This window comes from Bos indicus, chromosome 7 (assembly GCF_029378745.1).
Source record: "Bos indicus isolate NIAB-ARS_2022 breed Sahiwal x Tharparkar chromosome 7, NIAB-ARS_B.indTharparkar_mat_pri_1.0, whole genome shotgun sequence".
Lineage (NCBI taxonomy): Eukaryota > Metazoa > Chordata > Mammalia > Artiodactyla > Bovidae > Bos > Bos indicus.
The window spans coordinates 71,338,706-71,359,988 of record NC_091766.1 but is presented as its reverse complement, the minus strand read 5'-3'; the positions used below and the strand labels follow the sequence as shown (position 1 = coordinate 71,359,988).

The 21,283-nt window shown below is 45.8% G+C and overlaps 1 protein-coding gene across 1 annotated transcript in view; it reads right to left on the bottom strand.

The window, feature by feature from the left end:
- Positions 1-7,200: 7,200 nt before the first annotated feature.
- ADRA1B (adrenoceptor alpha 1B) overlaps positions 7,201-21,283 on the bottom strand; it is a 61,370-nt gene continuing 47,287 nt past the window's right edge. Inside the window, exon 2 of the mRNA XM_019965337.2 lies at positions 7,201-7,850. Within this exon, the coding sequence (XP_019820896.2) occupies positions 7,252-7,850 (599 nt within the window). The 3' untranslated portion in view covers positions 7,201-7,251. The remainder of the gene's footprint in view (positions 7,851-21,283) is intronic.

The window sequence follows — 21,283 nt, the reverse complement described above, 5'->3', positions numbered from 1 at the left end:
GGCTCATTTCTTCCTCATAGCAACTGTGTGAAGAAGATTCTATCATGGAGGTTTTACTAGTGTGGGAACTAAAGCTCAGAAAGGTTAAATCACTTCACTGGGACCACACAGCTGGTCAAGTGCACAGCTAGGGTTTGAACTCAGCCTAATGACCAGGCTATACTGCCACTTTCCAAGCTATGCTCTGATTGGAACCTAGGCTTGAAACACGTCTATCACACAGACAGACCTGGTAGGAGAGGACGAATTCTAGGCTGGGGCCAGGCAGTGTTTAGTCTTGTTCTGACTCTCCCCTTTATCAGCCATGTGACCCTGGAAAGGAACTTTTAGAGGTTCAGCTTCCCAGTCTGTCAGGTGGGGATTCCTGTACCTGCTAAGCCTGTCTTAGGAAAACTGCTCTGGGAACACTATGGACATGGAACTGCTTGGGCCAGTCCTTTAAAGACACCCACCCTATCACCTCTCACCTCTTTGACATGCCTCTTCATCCAGGTTCTCATTTGTTGCCTCTTAGAGCCTCCTGTATCCATCAGCTTGGGCTGCCAAACAAACTCTACAGACGGGGTGGCTTAAACAACAGACATTTCTTTCTCACAGTTCTGGAGACTGGAAGTCTGAGATAAGGCACGAGCAGACCTGGTTCTCAGTGAGGACCCTGTTTCTGACTTGCAAGTGACTTCCCTCTCACCGCGTCCTCTCATGACTGAGACAGGATGCTCTGGTGTTGCTTCCTCTTATAAGAGCACCCATCCCATCACGGAGGCCCTACCCTCCTGACCTCATCTAAACCTAATTACCTCCCGAAGGCTCCACCTCCTAACACCAACACATCGAAGGTTAGGGCTTCAACTCGAATCCTTTCTCCCTGGAACTCCCAAACCCCTTTATCTACTGGCCTCCAATGGCAACGACACTGTGTCCTTCCAAAATTCCTGTGTCTTCAGGGAATGTCCAATCTCCTCTTCCAGACTGAAATTTTCACAAGACAAACCCTGTGTTTTATTTGCTTTTGTTTCGTTGGCTCCTGGCTTTGTGTAGGCGCTCAACAATAGCTTGTAGGATAAGTGAAAGAACAGTGGGGGAGTGAAGTACAGGTGTGAGTGGTTGCTGGGTTTCAGGTGGTGTCTGGCAGAGACATGAACGTGCTTCCAGCAGTAGCAGCTGGCACTACATGTGAGAACAGTCACCAGGTTTTTACACTTTCATCTGCTCCTGAGCTGTTCTGGAAGCTTTGTATATAGATGCTGCTTTTCTGAATGAGGCCATCAGCAAGGGCCAATGCTCTTTATCTTACTAATCCCAATGAAGTTGTCTCCACAAATAGCTTGTCTCGGAGGATTGTGCATTGAGGAGAGAACAAAAGTGGAATCATAGATTGGCAGAGCTTAGCGGTTGTCTTTGACTCAGTGCTTCTGATTGTCAGACAATAGACAGAAGCCTAGAGAAGGGTGGGGATTTGAGAGCTGGGCTATGACCAGATGCCTGGCCTTCAGACTCCTGCCTCCACTGAGGGGTATATGAAAGCACTAACTACAAAAACACAGGGGTGCTGGGTAGGCAGGACCCAGCTGACATTCTTCAGATGCCACTTCCTACAGGAAGCCTTCCCTGACCAGGACTGCCCCTGGCCCAGCTCCCAGGTTAGAGGTAGGAGCCCCTGCCATGAGGTCCCCTAGCACTCTGTTCTGCTGTGAAAGCATTCTGACACTCATGGGAGGTAACATACACTCATTCATTCAAAAATATTCAAGCACCTACTGTATGAGAAGCACTATTTTAGATGCTGAGGATGTAACAGTGAACAAAACAGACAATAATATCCACCTTCACGAAGCTTGCATTTCTAGTGAGCATAGGAAGACAAAAAACAAAACATAAAAACAGATAAAAATATATAACATGCTCAGTTCAGTCGCTCAGTTGTATCCAACTCTTTGCTACCCCATAGACTGCAGCATGCCAGGCCTCCCTGTCCTTCACCATCTGCCGGAGATTGCTGAAACTCATATTCATTAAATTGGTGACACCATCCAACCGTCTCTTGCTCTGTCATCCCTTTCTCCTCCTGCCTTCAATCTCTCCCAGCATCAGGGTCTTTTCCAGTGGGTCATATAACATGCTAGGCATCAATAAGCGCTGAATGATGTGGGCGGTGAGGAGTTCAGTTTTAAATAGGACAGCCAGAGGAATCAGATGACCCCTGAGAGGTGACATTTGAGGAAAGATGGAAAGGAGTTGAGGGAGGAAGCCACATGGACAGAAGGGGAACTAGGCAGAGGTGTCAGCAAGTGCAAAGGCCCTGAGTAGGGAGCTGCTGCTGATGCTGCTAAGTCGCTTCAGTCGTATCCGATTCTGTGCGACCCCATAGACGGCAGCCGACCAGGCTCCACCGTCCCTGGGATTCTCCAGGCAAGAACACTGGAGTGGGTTGCTATTTCCTTCTCCAAAGCATGAAAGTGAAAAGTGAAAGTGAAGTCGCTCACTCGTGTCCGACTCTTAGCGACCCCGTGGACTGCAGCCCGCCAGGCTCCTCCATCCATGGGATTTTCCAGGCAAGAGTACTGGAGTGTTCCCCAATTTGAGGAACAGCAGAGGCCAGTGTGGCCAAAACGGAGCGAGGGAAGGGGAGGGGCCTGGGAGAGAACATCAGAGCAGACTGAACATTTGTTCACTCCCCACTTCCCAACGCACACTCTTCAGTGAACTAAATAGGAAGACAAACATGGCCAATTCTTGGCTGCTAAGCTTCAGAAGGCAGGTCCAGGTACAAGGTGGGAGGACTGTGAGAGGATGCACGTTCTTCTGAAGTGACATGACATTTCTTCATAGCTTCACTCTCACCCTCAGCCAGCCTAAATAAAGTTTCTGTGGACTGATAGGGAGGGTGAAGATGGTCCTGAAGGAATCTACTGAGAGCAGGTCAGGTAGCTGGAAGCTACCATGTCTGTTTCCAGGGCCAGGTGGAAGTCCACCCAGAATCTGAGCTGAGGATTGGTTGCTCTTCTCTTTTTTGGCATCTGCTGAGGACGCTTGGGGATAACAGGCAGAGTGAGGCCAACCTTCATCTGGAGAAGTGATGCTCAGAACTTTGCCTAGGTCCCATGCACTACCCTCCCAAGGTCCCAGGGCACTTACCTATCACCTCCATGCCCCAGATGGTAGACGAAGCCTGACACTTGGGGTCTCACCAGGAGACGATGGTGGTAGACACCACCCCACCCCAAATCCTGTCACACACGTAAATGGGATTCCCTGGTGACTCAGCCACCTCTCATCCAGGCTGGGCTCCGTGAGGGCTCCATCTCTCTTGTGTATGTTTCTCTCTGGATTTGGCCACTTCTATATATCAAGAGAGTAAAATCTGTTGAAATCCATGTATCTGTTAGATTTGGGTTGTTATGCTCAGTTTTCTCTGGTTTTTATCAGACTCTTAAAGGAGCTGTTGGTTTAAGAAGGTTCAGTACACATAAGGTGGCCCACAGATATTAAAAATAATGCCCAGTCTGGCCAAGCTCTTCTGTATTTCATCTCATCCCATTGTGAGGTCAGTGCTAATTGTATCCACTATTTTCACGCAGGGCGATCAATCTCAGGCCTGAGTAGCTGGTTCAGACAGTGGAGATGGGCCTTGAACCCAGGTACATGTTCAGAGCAGCCCAGTGTCCCCTTCTCCCACTCCTTTATCACGGGATGCACTATCCCTAAGACACCCAGGCTTCCCTCACACACATATTCTGGCTTTGTCACTCTAGAATGTTCTATAACATTATTTTTTTTATTAAATTTCACTTTTCCTTTTAGTTTGGGCTGACTGCTTTGAGTGATACGTTTCTTTGTGCTATAAGACACAAAATTCTTTTACTCTGTCATAAACTTGTGTCTCTTTTCCTCAAGTTGGACCTGAGTCCTAAAACCCTGACATGTGATGAATAGCACTGAATTTTTTTTCTTTGTCCTTTTACTCAGATTTTCTGAACTTCATATATCAAAGTAATGAACTGAATAACTAATACTCTGCGAATAGCTACCCTTTATCTCAGGGTGCCAAGTGACTGGCACGGTGTGGTTTTACCCTCATAATCTCATTTGATCTTTCTAATATCCCTATGAAGTAAGTATTATTATTATTATTACTATTTTATAGTTGAGGAAACTGAGGTTGTGGCAGGAGTGGGATTTGAGCCCAGAACTGCAGGATTAACTACTGCCCTTGCCAAGCCACTGCCCTCTTTACTTTAGTTGCTGTAAAAATGTATCCCTGTGCATGCCTCAGGGGTGACAAATGACCCAGCAGTGGTTGGGTAGCTGGAGATGATAAAGTAGGGCTGCTTTACGGCCAGTTGCGAGGTCAGAGCAGAGAGGACCTGCTCTCCCCAAGGGCTCTTGATGAACTCATGCTTTGGCTGGGGTACACTGCAGTGAGACTTCCTGGAGAGGTCAGTGTAATGCAGGCCCTGGCTGGGGGCAGATCTGGAACCTAGCATTCTCTGGGGATGTGAGTCAGCTTGGTCAACCTTCCTTCTGGAAAGAGGTATGAGGCTGTCACTGCTATTTGTGCTGCCTGGGTGGCCTCCAAATACCAATCATGTCTGAGGTCATTGGAACTGAGCAACTCAAGGAATACCTTTGGTGACTGTGGCTTCAGATACCCGAGGTCCAAATTATAACTTGCGTCTGCCCAGTGATTCACAGTTCAGTGTTTACACCACAGTGAGCTCATTGAATGCTTTGTGCGTCCTGCTGGGCTCTGATGATCGTGTCCATTTGATAGATGCGGAAATAGATGAGAAGAGGCAAGGTCAATTGCCCAAGATCTTGAACCCAGGTCCTGTTGACTCCAACTCCCGTTCACTGGTGATCTTCAGACTTCATGCTGTGGAGCCCTTGAGTATTTGGGGCAGGCCAGGGAAGGGGCTGAGGAGGTGCAGGAGGAGGCCAAGGGGCTGAGGCTCTGTCTTCCTTTTCCTACTTCACTCCAGGCCACACTTGCATCAGGATTCTGTGACAGACTTGTTTGAAATTTTTGTGTTGCTAAGAAAATATTTTCAGAGGACTCTCTCAAATGGTACTTTCTTCTCTGGGAATTGGATGCAGGCTCTTCCTTCCCAAGGACTCCCTTTTTTCTCTAGAGGCAGGGAGATACCTGCTCTTTGTTGGAGAATATACTCAATCCCAAGGTGGCAGCACAAGGGAAGGGAAACATGCTGGACAGGGTTGCAGCAGGTCTTAGTCCTAGGTTAGTGTGACTTGGCAAGTTATTTACCTCACCCTCTGTATCTGTTAAGATGAGGGCATTGGCCAACATAATTCTGAACATCCAGTTTCATTCAAGTCACCAGTGAATCTGGGATATCATGCTTAGTTCATAGGATCTTAAACAGAGCTGAGTCACTTGAAATTTGATGAACATGTAGTAATTTTTTTTGTATGCATTTTTTTTCCCCTGGAAGGTGTGCCTATAGCTTTCATCAGAATCTCAAAGGGGTCTGTGATACAGAACATCTAGCATTTCAGGATTTTTTTTTCCCTCTTTTTGGCAGATATGCTAGGGAATCATATTTCTCCTTAGGGAGGGGGCTAAAGTTATAAGAATGGTGTGAGAAAACTATTTGGAGAAAGGAAACAAGGGAAACTTATAAAGACAAGCAGAGCTAAAAGATGGAAGCTAGATCAATGAGTAAGAGCCTGTGAGCAAGTGGGCAGTACTATTTAAGCTCCTGGATCCAGCCATGCCTGATACCCTAACATTTTTCAGCTAAATAAATGACTGCTCCTCCCTTCTTAAGGCATTTTCTATTTCAATCATCTATAGGATAAATGACTGATGTGCTAATATTATTGGAAGAAGCTACTGCCATTTAAAAAATTAATGAATCACAACATAGAAAAAGCAAAACAGGAAGAGAAAGGGATTGAGGGGGTTTCCTCTTGGGTTTTTTTTTTTTTTCAATTTCAGGGAAGAAGAATGCTCCTTATTTTGTTCCCCATCCTTTATTCTTTTAGCAAACCAGTGCCTTTTAGAGGCAGAAAAGACCTTAGAATCAATCTTGACATTACACAGATGGGAAACCAAGATCCAGAGGCGATGTGACTTTCTCAAGGTCATATACTAAATTGGAAGCAGCAGTGAGAATAGAACAGAAGTTACCTTCTTCAAGGTATGCTCCTCCTCTCTGCAAATCTTTCCTCAGTGATTCTTTTCCAGGCAGGCTCTTCAGTTAGCAGAGCTTAGGAAAGTTCTTACACCCATATATGTTGTATCCACACATGGATCCTTACCTTGTCCAGAAAATTCTGCAGTCTGGATTTCTTTTTCCAGTTCCATGGGCACAGGCTAACAATGCAGTGTTTTGTCCAAAGATGTTGGAGGAGGTAAGGGACCCAAGCCCTCACAGGTGACAGGCCCACCTAGGTAGCCCCAGCTAGGATTGGGGTCCTGGGGATCTGGACCAGGGCAGGCATTGCCCACGGCAGGAGGATTTACAACTGCTAAGGCTCAAAAGCAGACAAGCAGGATTTATGGGACAAGTCCAGGGGGTCACTTTCAGCCACAGGGTTAGATTAGTGCAGCCCTTAAAGGCAGGAATAGCAAAGGCAGATACCGGGGCCAAGCCGGGGCCAGCACAACCATTACCCACAGGGTCGGCAGGAGAGAGGGGCATACCTGAACGCGAAGGTAAAGGAAAGTCAAGAGCCTACCTGCCACCGCATTCACAAACCACTCAAAGCCGCACAGGAGAAATGACCTTTAATGTCCGACTTTTGTTTCCAACCCCGCCAAAGTGACACCCTTCAGGGAAGTACAGGAGGGGCCTGAGAGGTAAGAAATCAGGAGACACACAGCGCCCCGGCGCCTCCTGGGCGCACGCACACTCGCTCTGCCCCCCTCGCGGGCGGCCCCACACACGCACACACGCAATACACGCACATCGCACAGACACACGCACGTGACCCCACAGTTAAATACATGTACAGAAGGACTCGTTTAGATATATACAGAGAGAGAGAGAGACGGATATCCCGGCCGGCGTCGGGTCCCCCAGGCTCTCAGCATGCTCGGCCCAGCTCTCAGCGCTGTACCTGGCACCCATGCCCCTGCCAGAAAAGCAGCTGCCCCTCTTCCCGCCCGCCTCCCCCCGTTTCCCGGTGGGGCCCGGAATCTACCGGGCGCCGACACTCCCGTCCCCCCTTCGCCCGCCCTCCCCCCACGATGATGGGCTCCCCAGGGAAAGGAAGCGGTGTGCGGGGACCCTAAAACTGCCCGGGCGCCAGGGGCATGTTGCTTTTGAAGCCGGGCTGCCCGTTGGCCACGTCGGCTGCGGCCTCGTGGCCGGCGTCCCCGTCAGTCCCGGGGCTCTCGGGCTCGGCAAGGAGCTTGAAGGTGAAGAGCGGACCCGAGTCGCGGCGGCCGCGGCGGCCCGGGGGCTCGGGCGCGGGCAGGCTCAGGAGGGCGCCGGGCGCCTTCCACTCCGGGAAGGCGCACAGCTCGACGGGCGGCGGCGCGCCGCGGCCCAGATAGCCGGGGCTCGGCGAGGCCGAGGGCAGGGTCCGCTGGCTGCCGCTCAGGCAGCTGCCGCTGTCGTCCAGCGAGTCCTTGCGCGACTGAGAGCGCTCCAGCGAGCCGCCGCGCGTCCACGGCCGGTAGGTGTAGCCGCAGCCGCCCAGGCGCCTCCGACGGCGGCGGCGGCGGCGGCCGCGGCACTGGCACCCGAGGATGCGCACGAAGGCGCGCTTGAACTCCTTGCTGGAGCACGGGTAGATGATGGGGTTGAGGCAGCTGTTGAAGTAGCCCAGCCAGAAGACAACCTTGAACACGGCGTCGGGGGCCTTCAGGGTGGAGAACAGGGAGCCTGCAGGGGGAAGGGGTGGGGTGGGCACGGGCAGAAAGACAAACAATCGGTGAGCAGACAGACCCTCTCTTCCATGTGATTTGCCCACAAACTGTCAACCGGTGGATTCCTGTCTCCTGCATCCTTTGCCCAGGCCAGTTCCTCTGCCTGGAATACTGCCGTTCCATCTCAAAATACATGACTCCTACATGCTTTTTTAAAGTCCAACCTCCATCTCTTCACCTTCGCCCATAAAATCGTTCCTGATTTAGCTAAACAGGATTCAAAGAACTGTATCTATAACGTTCTTAGGATAGCGCTTACCAGTTTCTTCGTGAATGATAATAATAACAATTATACATAGCTCTTGTACAGCTGTTGGAACGGCACTGTGTTGGTTCTTCACCTACTATTTTATCCTTCACAGAATGCTATGAAGTACTTCCATGGGAAATATGAGATGTATTAAAGACCTAAAGGTGAAAGGTAAACCTTTATAAGGTAAAAGAAGACAAGGTAAACGACAGTCTTACCGATGGAGAGGTGAAGAAAAACGACTTAACACTTCAAAAAGATAAACTATGGGGCAAGAGTCAGAGAAGATATTTACAATGTCTTAAGACTGTCAAGGGATTGGTATTTAGAGTACATTAGGACTCCTGCAAGTCAACAAGAAAAAGCATTCATTCCTAGCAGAAACGTGGGCAAAGAAAAGGAACAGGCAATTTCAACAAAATAGAAAACTGGAGGGCTAATGAGCATGTGCCAAGGTGCTCAAAATATTAGGCAGTCAAATTAAGTGAGAGCCACAAAGTGAGAGAACATATCTGTTACACTGGCAAAAATTAGAAAGCTCAATAGTGCCAAGTGCAGGCAGGGGTGTGGAAACATGGGGAGTCTCCTGCTGGTGGCGGACACAGGCTGTGAAGACCTGATCCCATTAAGTATACAGATAGCTCCTGACCCAGCAATTTTCACACAGGTCAGCAGGGGCCATGTGTGACTATGCTCAGGGTGATGGTGTTTATGGTGACAGAGTTGGAAAACACTTGGGTGCCCCTCATTGCGAATTATGGAAAAGTAGAGTTTGGACATGCATAGCAGAGCAATTACGCAGTACCTAAAAGTCCAAATAGCAATATGGAAAGATCTCAAATACCTTGTTCTTTGTAAAAAAAAAAAAAAAAAAATAGGAAACAGAATGAGCTTTATAACATAACATCTTTTAAGTAACACACCAAACAATCAAACTCATTTGCAAAAACACTTTGAAGTTAAAAAATACATATCAAATGCAAAATGGGTGTCTATGGGTGAGGCAGAGGGAAAGGGGAATAGGAGATAGGAATAAAAGGAAACAAATCAATAAAATAAGAGATGCCAGACTTAGACCTATGATGATGGGATGCCGATAACTGAGAAACATGACTAACTCATGCGTCTGAATCGAGGTCCAAAAGCATGTAATGCAAAATTAATTTCAAAACTATTTCCATTTTAAATACAAGGCAACTGAGACTTGGAGAGGTTAAATGACTTGCCCCAGGCCACATAGCACGTTTGTAATATAGCTGGGATTTAAACTCAATTCTGTTTGAATATGAAACATTTTTGTTTGTTTGTTTTGAATGCTATTAATTTCCCTTTGTGGAAAAATGAGAAGCTATTAAAAAGCAAAAAGAAAAGAAAAAATATTTTAAAAGCACAAATAAACCCTCAATGTAGAGATACCACATTCTGGTACATAAACTTCCAGATTTTTTTCCTGTTGTATATACTACACATGTAAATACATATGTAAATGTTTGCATATATACATGTAAATATTGTGGATACACATACATATGTAAATGAACATATATTTGTTGTATATACATATGTAAATGTTTTAAAAATGCAATTATACTTCACAGAACATTCTGTAACTTCAAACCATGTCCCTAAACCAGCCACTCCACCTGTAGCACAGTGACTTTCGTATTCCTGTCTAACCTCCTCTGTTACACTGTGAGCTTCCTAAGAGCCTGGTCTTTGAGATCACCTTTGAATCCATTTGAAGGAAGAGCGTATGAGTGGGAGAAATCGTAGCAAATCTCGAAATCCAACTTCCTCACTTGATCCATGGAGACACTGAGACCCAGAAAGTAGCTGAAGATCCCATAGTTGTTGCATAGATGCCGTAAGAATCCCTATTTTGGATTGCACTTGAGTTTTCCCCCTGCAGTACTTGACCTTCTTGATTATTGAGCTCTGGCTTGTTGTTACAGGGAGCCTCCTGATTCTCTGCTTGGCGATAGAGGGATGGTGGCTGGCCAGGGTTCCTGCTGCAGGGTTAAGTCAGAGAGGGATTAAACTTGGAAAGAGGGTTATCCATACTTGTTGCATCTACGCCCAGCTGCTTCAGTCGTGACTGACTGTGAGCCTATGGACTGTAGCTCACCAGGCTCCTCTGTCCATACGATTCTCCAGCAAGAACACTAGAGTGGGTTGCCATGCCATCCTCCAGGGGATCTTCCCCGACTCAGGGATCAAACCCGCGTCTGCTACGTCTCCTACATTGGCAGGCGGGTTCTTTGCCACTAGTGCCATCTAGTGTTAACTATAAGTATGTTGACGTCTCAACTCTGGGTTAGGGCTAGGTGAGGCCAATGAGGGCGCCACCTCGTGGTCTGATTCATGAAAAGGTCTGCACCGTTGGGTTTTGGTCCCACTGTTGGCATCACCGACTCGATGGATGTGAGATTGAGCAAGCTCTGAGAGTTGGTGATGGGCAGGGAAGCCTGGCATGGTGCAGTCCATGGGGTCGCAAAGAGTTGAACACAACTGAGTGACTGAACTGACTGTCCAAGATTATCCTTTGGATAGAAGGCTCCAGTGGAAATGCAAATATGACATGTGGACACCCAGTATCCATGATGGGGCGAGTTCTTTCTGCCCATGTGGATGGTCTTGTTTCTGTCACAGAGTCTAAAGGGAATAGTTAAAATGGTCTTGAAAAAAATGGGAACCTGGAGAATAAATCTGGGAAGTGGAGAGAGGGAGCTAACAGTTGGAAACCTTGTGCATTACTCTGGAGGGTAAATGTTGGTGAGCATATGCACAGGTAGGCACACCATCCATGAGGACATGTTAAGGCCTGGGATTGAGCTGGTGGGGAACAAACAATTGTGGCAAAGGTGGGGAGGGTCCAGAGCAGGAGAGCATCCTTGCTGAAGACAGACTTGTAACTCTGCTTGCCAACCCTGTTGAAGATGGTAGTAAAATGGCCTAACGGGGCTGTATCTTGAAGGACCAGCTTTTAAAGGATACACGAATTACAATAATACTAATAGCTAATATTCATCAGAACCATCAGTCACATTGTGTGTGCTTTATGCAGATCCTACACTAAACCCTTTACACCATTCACCAGTTTAATGATCACAATAATCTCTAGATGAAGGGACTATAGTTGGTCCCATATTATGAATCAGGACACCAGCATATGAGTGGTAGCTTTTTACATTTTTATACATTCATTCTTTCATTTGTTCATTCATTAATTCCACAAATATGGAGCTCTGCTAAGTGTCAGGCATGAGGCCAAACTGTGGGGATACATTAGGGGTGTTTCTGTCCTGTGGCAGTCCACAGGCTTGTGAGGGGGCAGTTCACTGCACCGGAACACACATAGCATTATGATAGGGGCATAAATGCCATTCTCTCCTTCTGTGCCATATGGCATTTCTCCCTAGGTTCTTCTTCACCTGCATCACACTGAAAGCACCTTGTTAGGGATAAAGATGGGCTGGAAGTTTGTCTTTATTTTTTTACCAAGCACTCTCCAAGGACCAGTGGGCTGAGATGTGCTCAGCCAAAGGGAAGGGGGATGATGTTGATTTTCTCATGGCATTCATTTACAGCCATAATTTGAGCTTGGGCTCCCTGAGATGCCTGTTCCTCTGAGAAGGTCATGCTTTGCCTTTAGCCAATTTAGGCAATGTGGCCTGGTGACTTGAGCTCAGAGTTTGCAATCACAGAGGCCTGGTTTTGCATCCTTTTTTTGGAGTATTGGCTGTTTGACTTTTGAAAAGTTAACTGGCTCTCTCAGGCTAAATTTTCTTATCCACAAATTGGGGATAACATCTGCTTCATAGGATTATTCTGAATACATGAAAATATCCATGTTAAAACACTTGATATGGGGTCTGGCACCTTGAAAATTGATAAATGGTAGCCATTTTCCAAATATACTTTATATCCTGGCCCATTCATTGCCATCCTCCAGGAACTCTGCTGATTAACCCTACCTGACTCAGAGTGACTCCTTTATTCTGTACTCCTCGGAACATATACAATCAGATCTTATTCTGTTATTTTATTGTTTGTCTGTTAATGTTGCTGAGCCATCCCAGGGCTGGCTAAGTCCTTGTTTACCACTCATACTGTAAACTCCTTCTGGGCAGAAACCATGTCTTTATTTCTTTTCCATTCCAGGGAAAGAATATTTTTATTACATTTTATTAATATTTTATATTTTTATTATAAAAGTGACACAGTGGAGAATGAATAGGGGGAGCACAGAGAATTTTTAGGGCACTGAAATTTTTGGTATGATACTATATTGGTAGATATATGTCGTTATACATTTGTCCAAACCCATAAACTGTACAACACTAAGATTGATCCCTAATGTAAACTGAGGACTTCAGGCGATTATGTGTCAATATAGGTTCACCACAGTACCTTCCTGTCGATTTGGAGGTGAACCTAGAACTGCTCTAAAAAATTAAGACTATTCAAAAAACCTCACATCCTTAAAAAGAGGGTTTCCCTGGTGGCTCAGATGGTAAAGAATCTGCTTGCAATGCAGGAGACTCAGGTTCGATTCCTGGGTCAGGAAGATCCCCTGGAGAAGGGAATGGTAACCCACTCCAGTATTCTTGCCTGGGAAATCCCATGGACAGAGGAGACTGGTGGGCTATAGTCCAGGGGCCACAAAGAGTTGGACACGACTGAGCGACTAACACACAATACACATATTTTCACAAAGCTAAAAATAGAATTTCCATATGATTCAGTAATCCTATTTCTAGGCATATATCTGGAAAAGATGAAAACTCTAATTCAAAAAGATGCCTGCACCCCAATGTTCACAGCAGCACTGTTTACAATAGTCAAGACATGGAAGCAACTCAAGTGTCCATCACCAGATGAATGGATGAGAAAATGTGGTGGGCACGCATGCATGTGCGCACACACACACACACAGGAATATTACTCAGTCATTAAAAAAAAAATGAAATGATGCCATTTGCAGCAACATGGATGGACCTGGAGATGGTCATATTAAGTGAAATAAGTCAAAAAGAGAAAGACAAACACTGTATGGTATCACTTATATGTGGAATCTAAAATATGACGCAAATGGGACTTCATTGGTGATTCAGTGGCTAAGACTGCACTGTCAGTGCAGGGGGCTTGGGTCTGATCCCAGGTCAGGGATCTGGGTCCCACGCGCTGCAACTAAAGCACCTGTGTGCCGCAACTCAGACCCAGAGCAGCCAAGTAAGACAACAACCCAATGAGCTTATTCACAAACCAGAAACAGACTCACAGACACAGAAAACAAACATGGTTACTAAATGGGAAGCAGGGGAGGGCTACATTGGGAGAAGGGGACTTACAGATCCACACAACCATATATAAAATAAACGAACAACAAGGCTTTACTGTATAGCACAGGGAACTATATTCAATCAGTTCAGTCAGTTCAGTCGCTCAGTCATGTCTGACTCTTAGCGACCCCATGAATCGCAGCACACCAGGCCTCCCTGTCCATCACCAACTCCCGGAGTTCACTCAGACTCACGTCCATCGAGTCAGTGATGCCATCCAGCCATCTCATCCTCTGTCGTCCCCTTCTCCTCCTGCCCCCAATCCCTCCCAGCATCAGAGTCTTTTCCAATGAGTCAACTCTTCGCATGAGGTGGCCAAAGTACTGGAGTTTCAGCTTTAGCATCATTCCTTCCAAAGAAATCCCAGGGCTGATCTCCTGCAGAATGGACTGGTTGGATCTCCTTGCAGTCCAAGGGACTCTTAAGAGTCTTCTCCAACACCACAGTTCAAAATAGATTATAATAAACTATAATGTAACAGAATTGAAAAAGAATATATATATATAAACAAATCACCTTGTTGTATACCTGAAAGTAACAAATATTATAAATTACCTAAACTTCTACTAAAAAAACCTGTCACATTAAAAAAGTGACACCTGCTAAATTACACAGTACAAAAAGAATCTATATAATATAGAGTGAAAATTCTTTCTCAAGTAGATAGGACCAGAGTCAACAGTTCTGTTTTTATCCTTTCAGATGGATTTTTAAAATGGGGTCATACACATACCTTTCCCCAAATTTATTTCTTCACTTAGAATATATAAAAGACATTTCTTCATGTCACAGCATTACATCCTGCTGTCTGGATATATAGTATTTCACTTAACTCTTTCCTGATAGTAGTCAGATAGGTGATTTTCAATTTCGGGCTACTACAAACTGCAGTAATGAAAAGCCTCGTGCATCTTGTGTTTTTGCACACTTGAGTGTTTCTGCAGGGTAACATTCTTCATGAGGAATCACTGGGTAGGTTCCACATTCAAGTCCTGACAGCTAGCCAAACCGCCTTCTGACTGGCTGTATCAATTTACTATCCCAATTGACTGTGTAATGAGTGTGATATTTTCCCCACATCTCCACAACTTTGTGGTGTGGTCAGTTTTGAATCCTCGTGTATCTGGGAGCTGCATAATGACCTTGCCCGCCCTCTTGTTCCATTTGCATTCTCCTTTATTTCGTCCTCCAGCAGACCAGAATGGCTCTCCCACCTTGAGCAAGCCCTCGGTGACTTCTGCTAGGGACTGCCCTTTTCTTATTAGACTCTGACTCTTGGGATGGAATCCTGGCTCTCTCACCAGACCCGTGACCTTGAGCAAGCTTCATACTATCCCTAAGCTTCTTCAGTTTCCTCATCAGTAAAAGGGGTCTAATAAGAGTATCACCTTCCCTGGGTTGTTTTGAGGATTAAACAAGATAAAACATGTAAAGCTCTTATTAGCATGCTGGGTACCAGGTTCCTGCCACCTAAATCAACTCTGCATTAATGCTAATTAACCAAATGATACTTATTCCTATAAACCACTCATTAGGCTAGAAATCTAATTACAGGAAATCGATGTTTGTTAACTTGATGTATCATTTTGGGTCAGTTGCTTTCCCTTTCTGGGCCTCAGTTTCCCTCCTTTAAAAATGTATTTATTTATTTTACTGAAATAGAGTTGATGGACAATATTATGTTAGTTTCAGGTTCATTACCTAATAATTTGACATAGTTTCCCTCCTTTAGTTGAGTGGTTTGATCCAAGTCCTGTCCAGCCGTATCATTCACAGTCTTTATAAGCCCAGCGCTAGAAGCCCTGCCCATCCCTGCTTCTCCAGACCCACCACAGAGGGGCAGTGCGGGTCAGGGGCTGGACTGCCACGCGCCTCAGATTCCACACATATTTCGGCCCCTTCCTTCCTCTCTCTCCTGCCAGCAGCACAGTAGCCATCGGGATTAGGGGCTCTGTTTGCAACACCAGCATGCCCTGGTGGGAGCCAAGAGCCCTCATTAATTAGGGAAGGTGCCAAGCCTCCTCGGGCACGAAAGCATGTTGGTGACAGGAATCCTTTTTTCTCTGGGCACAAAAACGGACCTTTGGGTGCCAGTGAAGATGGCAAGGGGCTTCCCTGATGGCTCAGTGGATAAAGAGTCTGCCTGCAATGCAGGAGACACAGGAGATGTAGGTTCCAGCCCTGGGTCATTTGGAAAATCCCCTGGAGAAGCAAAGGGCAACCCACACCAGTATTCTTTTTTGGAAAAGCCCTTGGGCAGAGGAACTGGTAGAGTATAGTCCATGGGGTCGCAAAGAGTCAGCCACAACTGAGCAACGAGCACGAAGATGCTAAAAGAGGGAGCAAATATCAATGGGAAATGTAGGTTTCTGGAAGCCTGCTCTCTCTGCTGGAAGTAAGGCCGGTGTCTGCTCTTTGCCAGGGTTACCAACTCTCAGTGCATGTCCTTGAGCCTGGCTCCACATCTCCTGCCCATGAAATGTTCCCACGCGCCTTAGCCCTGCGTCTTAGCATCATGGCTTGGCAGAACTGGGAAATCTTCTTCCTTAAGGGAAGGTCAGTCAGGGTGAGTGACTTTTACAAGGTCACTTGGCTGGTGAATGGCAGTACGAGAGCCAGAACCTGTTTAAGTGTCCTTCACTTGATCCAAAAAAACATTTATCGAGACAGTGGAGCTCAGTGATTAAGGACCTGTTCAGCAGACACGACTGAGCGATTTCACTTTCACTTTTCACGTTCATGCATTGAAGAAGGCAATGGCAACCCACTCCAGCGTTCTTGCCTGGAGAATCCCAAGGACGGATGAGCCTGGTAGGCTGCTGTCTACGGGGTTGCACAGCATTGGACACGACTGAAGCGACTTAGCAGCAGGAGCAGCGAACACAGGCAGGTACACCTGGGTTCAAGTGCTGACCTTGACTTCTTAGCTGAGTGAACTTGGAGAAGCTGCTTGAGCTCTGTTTCTCGGAAAACAGGAATGGTGATAATTCTTTTCTGAATGGATGAGTTGAGCTTAGGCTTGGTAAGTGCTTGGCATGTTAAAAGTACTCAGTAAGTACAGCTATTCGACTGCTGCAAACACAACTACGTTACTACTGCCAATGCTGCTGTTGCTGCCAGTGCTAGTGCTACCAAGATGAAGGAAATGCAGAAGAAGACGAGCTCTCCTGTGCAGAGCAGGTGTCAGGACTCTCACCCTGCTGCTCTTCCCAGTACAGGCCCAGGGATAGGGCTGCAGCTGGTTCTGGAACTTGATGAAACTGTATGTGATATTCATGCAATTTTCTGGGGGAGAATCCATAGCTATCATGGGCTTGATGGGGTCAGCAACCCTCAAAGGTTTAAGCCTCACCCATCTCAAGTCTAGAGCTTCCTAAGCATCAGTCACTCCACTCCTTGGACCACCCATTACTTAATGCTTTTCTCTAAATAAATTCACTTTTGGTATCTAAATTTTTTTTTAAAGAAAGCTTTTTATTACTGTTTAAAAACCTGCATTATTTGCTATAAACAGAATGCAATGGCAGAGAAAAAGAAGATGAAGACAAAACATTAGTAGCTCTGGATGACTCCATAGTGTAGTGTGTCTGAGCCTCCTCTCTTTTTCAAAGAGGGAGATTAGCTCAGGTTGAGGGGTGTTGAAAACTTGCTGGCTTTAAACTGAGGGGCATTCATTCCTCTTTGAGGACCTGAAGGATTGAAAGAGAAGTGAACAGGGACTATTTCCTCACTAGAGAACCCAGCCCCTGGCACATAATAGTGCTAAATAAATATTTGTTCACTGATTGACTGACTGAATATGTGATTCAGTTGGTGCCATCTCTGGCTGGCGTTTCAAGCCATCTTGCACTGCACTCAGATCCATAGTCATTTTGAGCAGCACTGTGGGCACAGCTCTGGGAAACCACTTGTAGGAGGCCCCATGGCTCCATTAGGATGCCTCTTGTTAGTCTCTTACTGAGGTTTTTTAAACAGATCAAATGAGACAACACCTCTGAAAGGGCTTGGAGGGGTTGAAAGCTTCACATCTGGGTGGGGCAAGTAAGAGGGAGAACTTGAGAGGAAAGGGATAAAGCAGCAAGCAGATGGTGCAGTGAGCCCACTCATATCACATGGGCTTTGCCTGCTGAAGGGTGACTTAGAGGGACCGTGAAGTACAAGGATCCAAAAGCTAAAATGAAGCAGGATCAGCACAAGGAGAAGTACTTCTTGGCTGGACCATGGTCCGGGTGGGTCATCCTTAAGGTGCTATTCAACGAATCTGAACAGTGAATCCCCACTCTTCAAAACCACAAGGTTTGTGGAATAGTAGCTACCATGAAGATCCCCTGGGGAATGAAATGGCAACCCACTCCAGTGTTCTTGCCTGGAGAATCCCAGGGATGGGGGAGCCTGGTGGACTGCAGTCTATGGGGTCGCACAGAGTTGGACACTACTGAAGCGAGTTAGCAGTAGCAGCAGCTACTATGAAGATCCCCTGGGGAAGGAAATGGCAACCCCCTCCAGCATTCTGCCTGGGAAATCCCAGGGACAGAGGAGCCTGATGGGCTACAGTCCATGGGGTCACAAAGGAGTTGGACGTGACAGAGTGACTAAACAACAACAACAAATTCTGTGTCAGTCACTGGCCAAATGCCTAACCATCTCTACACCCTTTTTTACTTCTTCAACCAGCTCTGTTGCTAAGACAGCTCAGCATGACTGCACCCTGCATGGCTCTAGGGGGCACCATTCTGCCCGCTTGGACTCCTTGGTGTCTGGGAGTCCAACCTAAGGGCACTCCCTGGAGGCCACGACTATTACACTTGAGGGAATGGAACTAGCTCCAAGTCACAGAGCTAATGGGGGCAGAGTTTGAATATGAATCCAAGAAGCCCTTACAGAGGCTGTTAATCACTTCCAATACAATTCATGGGGAAACAAAATACACATGCTGATGTGTCTAAAGGACTGGAAAAACAGACATGAAAGGAGACATCAACTGTGTTTATCCTTCGGTGTTGAAATTATGGGTGAAATTTTATTTTCTGGGCTTTTTGGTGTTTTCCAACATTTTCTCCATAAACATGAATTACTTTTGTAATTGGGAAAAATCCAATGAATATTATTTAAAAGACAAAAAAATGAACCAAAAAACACTTTTTTAATGTTCTATTTAAATATAATCCACATGACAGTTCTATGAGCAAAGTGGGATTATCCATACTTTTCAGATGAAGAAACAGAGCTGTAAGTAGAAGGCAGCGCTTGTTCAAGGCTCTCTGCAGGTAAGGGGGGAGGGGGGTTGAAATGAGACCTTTCGTTGTTAAGCCCAGCAGCCTCCTCTGTTAGTTCCTGATGTGTCTGTGGTCCCCTGATGTACCTTATTCTCTTACTATGGACCCTGTAATATTCCTTCATTAAATATTGGTTGAAGGAATGACCAGTGGGTGGGGATTGCACCAAGGCATAGAGAGATGCAGAGCATCATTTGTCTGGTCCCCCCAGGGCTGGGTGGTTTGTAACATCCTTCTGAGTTCTGACAATCTGGGTCTCTAGGATTATAAATTTGCTTTGACTTATTTCATGTTCAGCATCACACAAGCAGATGACCTCAAGGGAGCCAGTGGGTGGTAAAACCATTTTGATCAGCTTGTAAATAGAGTGGAACTCCCTTTCAATGGGGCTGTTATTAGGAGCATTTGGCTACATCTTCAGCCAAGCCAAGTCTTCCCAGTGCAAACCGTTTGCCCAATAAAAACAAAACAAAAAATGTCAAATACTAGTTACTAATTCTTTCAGCATTGAGAAGGAGGTTTCCTTGGATTTGGAAATTCCCTTCGAGGTTTTTCCATTTTCATTTGTCACTTAACCTTGGAAAGAGATCACAAAATTGTGCAACAAATACAATATCCTCAGGGCCAAACAGACCCATGTTAAGTTTTAAAGTAAATGTTGAAAACAATAATAATCACCAGAGCCACCATTTATAATGAACTAAGAACCAGTTATTAGGTACTATGTTTACAAACATTCTCTCATCCAATCCTTCCAGAAGCATTGCTATTATTATATTTCATTCTATGGATGAGGAAACGGAGGTTTAAGAGATTAATTAAGTCACATGTCTAGTAAGAGGTAGAGTTAAGATTAAAATCTAACTCTAAAGTCTGGGTTCTTACTCATTGCTTAATAATAAGAAAAAGAAGCTTCTATTCATTTCTTTAAGCACTAGGCAATTTCCCCCTCAACTGGAACAATCTTTCTTTTCACTAAACTGTCACAGTATTTTATCTGAAGCTAAAATATGGCATTTATCACTCTCTATCTTGAATTACAGTTGCTTAGGGCTATGCCTCATCTAAGATTAGACTGTGAGCTTCTAGAAAAGAGAGTTCATGTCTGATTCTTCCCTTTCTACTCAGGGCCTCGCATAGTGCCTGACACAGAATAGCTACTCAGTCAACATGTGCTGCAAGAATAATAATTAGTAATAAAGACAGCAAGCCAAAATATGTTAGGCCTTGGCTACTCAAGGTGAGGTTCATGGATAAACAACGTCAACATCACCTGAGTGCTTGTTAGAAATGCAGAATCTCCATGATCCCGTGAATCAGAATCTGCTATTTAACAAGATCCTAAGGTGAGAAGCATTGCCTTAGTCCACATTACAATTTTATTTTAAAAATTGTTTTCCTGGGTATCTTGGAATTCATGGATGAGCAAAGGCTGGGCCGCAAGCCACCTCAACAAGGGACTGACTTCCTTGTCCCAAACCCTCCAGTGGCTCCTGTAGTTTATAGGATAAATTTCAAACTGTTTAGGTTGGAATTTAAGACCTGTTCAACCCGGCTGCAATGGACTGATTCTTCGCAACATAAGAGTTGACTTTTCTTGCTCTTTTCCTTTCATCTACTCTGTCCACTGATCTGAAATGTCGGTTCCTTTCCCCTCCTCCTCTCCATCCCTTGTAGGCCTGGCTCAAATTCCTCCTTTTCATAACCTCAGCCCACAATGCCCAGCTTCCTCTGAAGTGTGAAAATAGAAGGAAGGGGCAGGCTGTGAAGACCTGCTCAGATCCAGGTAACTGACACAGCTTAGCTAATCTCGCTCTCACAGTGAGGCAGGAGGGAGCGGTGGGTTCTGTAATTCTCAATTTAGAGATGAGGAAATCAAGTCTTCATGTGTATAGAACTCACTCAATGTTACACAGCTATTAAACTGTAGAGCTGGGATTCAAACCCAAGTCGCATGAGCTTCTCTGGTGGTTCAGACAGTAAAGAATCCGCCTGCAATGCAGGAGTCTCAGGTTTGATCCCTGGGTTGGGAAGATCCCCTGGAGAAGGGAATGGCAACCCACTCCAGTATTTTTGCCTGGAGAATCCCATGGACAGAGGAGCCTGGAGGGCTACAGTCCATGGGCTCACAAAGAGTCAGACACGACTGAATGACTAACACTTCACTTCATTGCCTGTCCCAAAGCTGGGCATTTTTCATAACAGACAATACAGCCTCTGAACTCTTAAAATACTTCTAAGTTGGGGGAAGACCAGAATTATTTACTTTCTATTTGTAATGGTGTCTTTACATATATCTTATCTGGCCATTAAAACACAGAAACCAAGAATTTTGTGGCACTGTACCTCAGTGGTTCTTAACCTAAGTATTCTGGTTATGCAAGTAATTTAGCACTGCATAATTTCAGGAGTTCACAGACTCACTGAATCCCATCCATGGGTGCCCAGGAGATGTAGTCACCAGATTAAGAGTCTCTGCTATTCTCTCCACAGAGTTCTATCACAACAGCTGCTGAACTTG